Source organism: Poecilia reticulata, unplaced genomic scaffold, assembly GCF_000633615.1.
Source record: "Poecilia reticulata strain Guanapo unplaced genomic scaffold, Guppy_female_1.0+MT scaffold_190, whole genome shotgun sequence".
NCBI classification, from domain to species: Eukaryota; Metazoa; Chordata; class Actinopteri; order Cyprinodontiformes; family Poeciliidae; genus Poecilia; species Poecilia reticulata.
Genome location: NW_007615019.1, coordinates 284,254 through 287,441, shown reverse-complemented (window position 1 = coordinate 287,441; position 3,188 = coordinate 284,254). Strand labels below are relative to the sequence as shown.

General features: G+C 54.0%; 1 protein-coding gene across 16 annotated transcripts in view; it reads left to right on the top strand.

Annotated features, from left to right (window-relative positions):
- Positions 1 to 3,188, top strand: part of epb41l3a (erythrocyte membrane protein band 4.1-like 3a) — a 22,824-nt gene that overhangs the window by 4,677 nt on the left and 14,959 nt on the right. For 12 of the 16 annotated variants that reach the window (XM_017303136.1, XM_017303133.1, XM_017303134.1 and 9 more), the window contains exons 10-14: positions 893 to 934; positions 1,195 to 1,347; positions 1,829 to 1,926; positions 2,001 to 2,176; positions 2,556 to 2,639. In XM_017303136.1, the coding sequence (XP_017158625.1) occupies positions 893 to 934; positions 1,195 to 1,347; positions 1,829 to 1,926; positions 2,001 to 2,176; positions 2,556 to 2,639 (553 nt within the window). The remainder of the gene's footprint in view (positions 1 to 892; positions 935 to 1,194; positions 1,348 to 1,828; positions 1,927 to 2,000; positions 2,177 to 2,555; positions 2,640 to 3,188) is intronic. The other 4 variants (XM_017303135.1, XM_017303123.1, XM_017303122.1 and 1 more) reach the window with 3 other exon arrangements.

Genomic DNA, 3,188 nt, shown 5'->3' with positions numbered 1-3,188 from the left:
GGGTTCCGGGTTCTGGGTTCCGGGTTCTGGGTTCCGGGTTCCGGGTTCCGGGTTCTGGGTTCTGGGTTCTGGGTTCTGGGTTCTGCGTTCTGGGTTCTGGGTTCCGGGTTCTGGGTTCTGGGTCACCGTATTGGTTGCTTGCTCTGAACCAGCAGTGAAGCGTTTTGAGGGTCTGGTTCTGTCGGACCACGGCTCTGGCCCGTCCTCATTGGGTCCAGTGGCGCTGCTGCTCTGCTCTGTCCAATCAATCAGCAGCGACACACTTCCTGTTCCATCGATGGCGGCGGCTGCTGATGGGACAGAAACGATTTTTCCACCATCAGGTTCAGTTCATCAGAATCTCTGATCAGAACCGACGGCGAAACGGGTCGGACTGACGCCATCATCAGCCTGAAGACAAACCCGCATTCACCTCACCTGTACATCCTCCAGACGACCCCTCAGTGACCCCATCCTGACCTCAGTGACCCCGCCCTGACCTCAGTGACCCCACCCTGACCTCAGTGACCCCGCCCTGACCTCAGTGACCCCGCCCTGACCTCAGTGACCCCGCCCTCAGCCTGTTTCCTGTTGCTCCAGATTTTATTTCTAACTGGCTTCTGATTGGTTCCTCTCTGAGCCAATCAGAGCTTCCCTTGGTGTCCAACATTTGTCCTTCAGGACGTCCTGCTAGCAAACCTTCAGTTTAATGATGTGAGTGTCTCTGTTGGACGGTCTACATTCAGACCAGTCCTTCTGTCTGAATGACTGTCTGTCCCTCTGTCTCTTTGTCTCTGTCTCTCTGTTTGTCCTTGTCCGTCTCTCTCTCTGTCTTTCTGTCTCTGTCTCTCTGTTTGTCCTTGTCCGTCTCTCTCTGTCTTTCTGTCTCTGTCTGTCTGCCTGCTTGGATTAGATGACAGGAAGCCGTTTTGACTGCCTGTCTGCTCAGTCAGAGGTAAGACGGCGTCCTCAGTGTGATCCTGATTGTCCTGAGGTTGTCCAGTTTGTGGACAGACGGCGGTTCTGTTGAGGAACCGTCTTAGATCAGAACCCCTGGCCCAGTCTCACCTGGACTCACCTGTTGCTGCCGTCACCGATTCTGAGCCCTGGTGTCCCCTGGTGTCCCCTGATGTCCCCTGGTGTCCCCTGATGTCCCATGGTGTCCGTGTTCCTGAAGGGGCCGTGTTGCCTTCACTGACCGCGGTGTGTCTGCAGGACTCGGAGGGCGTGGCCATCATGCTGGGCGTGTGTAACAGCGGGCTGCTGGTGTACAGGGACCGGCTGAGGATCAACCGATTCTCCTGGCCAAAGATCCTGAAGATTTCCTACAAACGGAACAACTTTTACATCAAGATCCGACCTGGAGAGGTGAGACAGACACCCTCTGTCCCCTGTCCCCTGTCCTCTGTCCCCTGTCCCCTGTCCTCTGACCCAGCAGTGTTTTAATCAATCAACTGACAACCAGCTGTTAGCATGTTGAAGAGGTGGCCGCAGTTCTGCTAATCTGCTAAGGCGCTAATCGCAGAGCTAATTGTTTTGTTTACCACTTTAGCATTTTGTTGACCTTTAGCACACTTAGCTACTGCTATGTTAGTGTCACTGACACATGATTGATCAGCATGTTTAAAGTTGGTGCTTTAGCATTAGCCTCTGCTAAATACTATGTTAGTATAAATCTTTAGCATTAGCATAACTAATGTTTATGATTAGCACCTTAGTGCCCAGCTAGTGTGTTAGCTAGCAGTGCACACCACTCCACGTTGCTATGGAGTGCTAATGAGCTAACATGTAGCTACGTTGCTAGCAGCTGATGCCTGCTGGGTTCACTGTAACCTCTGTTTGTCTCCAGTTTGACCAGTTTGAGTCCATCATTGGCTTCAAGCTGCTGAACCACAGAGCAGCCAAGCGGCTGTGGAAGGTGTGTGTGGAGCATCACTCCTTCTTCAGGTCGGCAGCTCTCTGGTGTCCAAACATCTCCGTCCATTTGTCCACGAGACGTCTCACGGCCGTCTGTCTCACAGGCTGCTGTCTCCTGAGGAACCGCCAAAGAAGTTTCTGTCTCTGGGGTCAAAGTTTCGCTACAGCGGTCGGACCCAGATTCAGAGCCGCAGAGCCAGCGCTCAGATATCCAGACCCGCTCCCAACTTCCCACGATGCATCAGCAAGAGGAACATGCTGAGCCGGAGCCTGGACGGAGGTACCAGTCACACCAGTTACCAGTAGGTCATTGGTTTCTGTAGAGCTGCTGGTTCTGTTCTGGTCTCAGAAGGAGCACGGACCCCTGTAGTCCTGATTCTGGTCCAGGCATCGGTTCCCGGACCCAGTCCTCAGGGCCCGCTTCCCGCTCCGGCACAGCTCATTAAATGATGGTGGTGTGCTGTGCAGAAACCAGCTGGGGGCCATTCATACATCAGGTCTGAAGCATGGAGGACGGGGCCCTGAGCACTGGGCCTCTGGGGGAGCATCCAGCTCCCTGGCAGAGTCTAGGTCCACTTTCTAGGGCTGGTTCCAGTGGGAGGACTGATGGGTCACTAGAGTGCTTACATGTTCCTTACCCATTTCTGATTGGTCTTTAGCTTCCAGGACCACAGCAACGTCTTCTCTGATTGGCTCTCCTGCCGTCACTGTGTCGCTCAAAGCCAACGGTCGAGCTTACTCAGGTAGTCCTGAACTCTGCAGCTCTGAGTTCTGCTGATTGGCTGGAGTGCTGCTGTTCTCTGATTGGATGGAGTGCTGCTGCTCTCTGATTGGTTCCAGCTCTTGCTTCTCTCAGCTTTTTTGGATTGTTGCATCCTGACTGGCTGCGCTTGTTTCAAACTCGCCACTGATCATCTGTTTGTGTTGATGCAGTCTCATGTCAGACATGTGCTGCCATCAACATGTGTGTAGGGGGCGCTGCGGGGCTCAGGAGGGGGCGCTGTGGGGCTCAGGAGGGGGCGCTGTGGGGCTCAGGAGTGGGCACTGCGGGGCTCAGGGGTAGAGACGGTGCACCATACATGGAAACTGTTCCCTTCATTCTCAGCCACCAACCACTGCTACAGATCAACCTTTGCACATAGAACAGAACAAACCAGACATGATCACCTCTACAGACTGATTCTCTAAACCTCCAAAAACTCACATGAACCGGACAACCAGACCTGAGAGGGACCTGACAGGGACCTGAGAGGGACCTGAGAGGAACCTGACACGGACCTGAGAGGGACCTG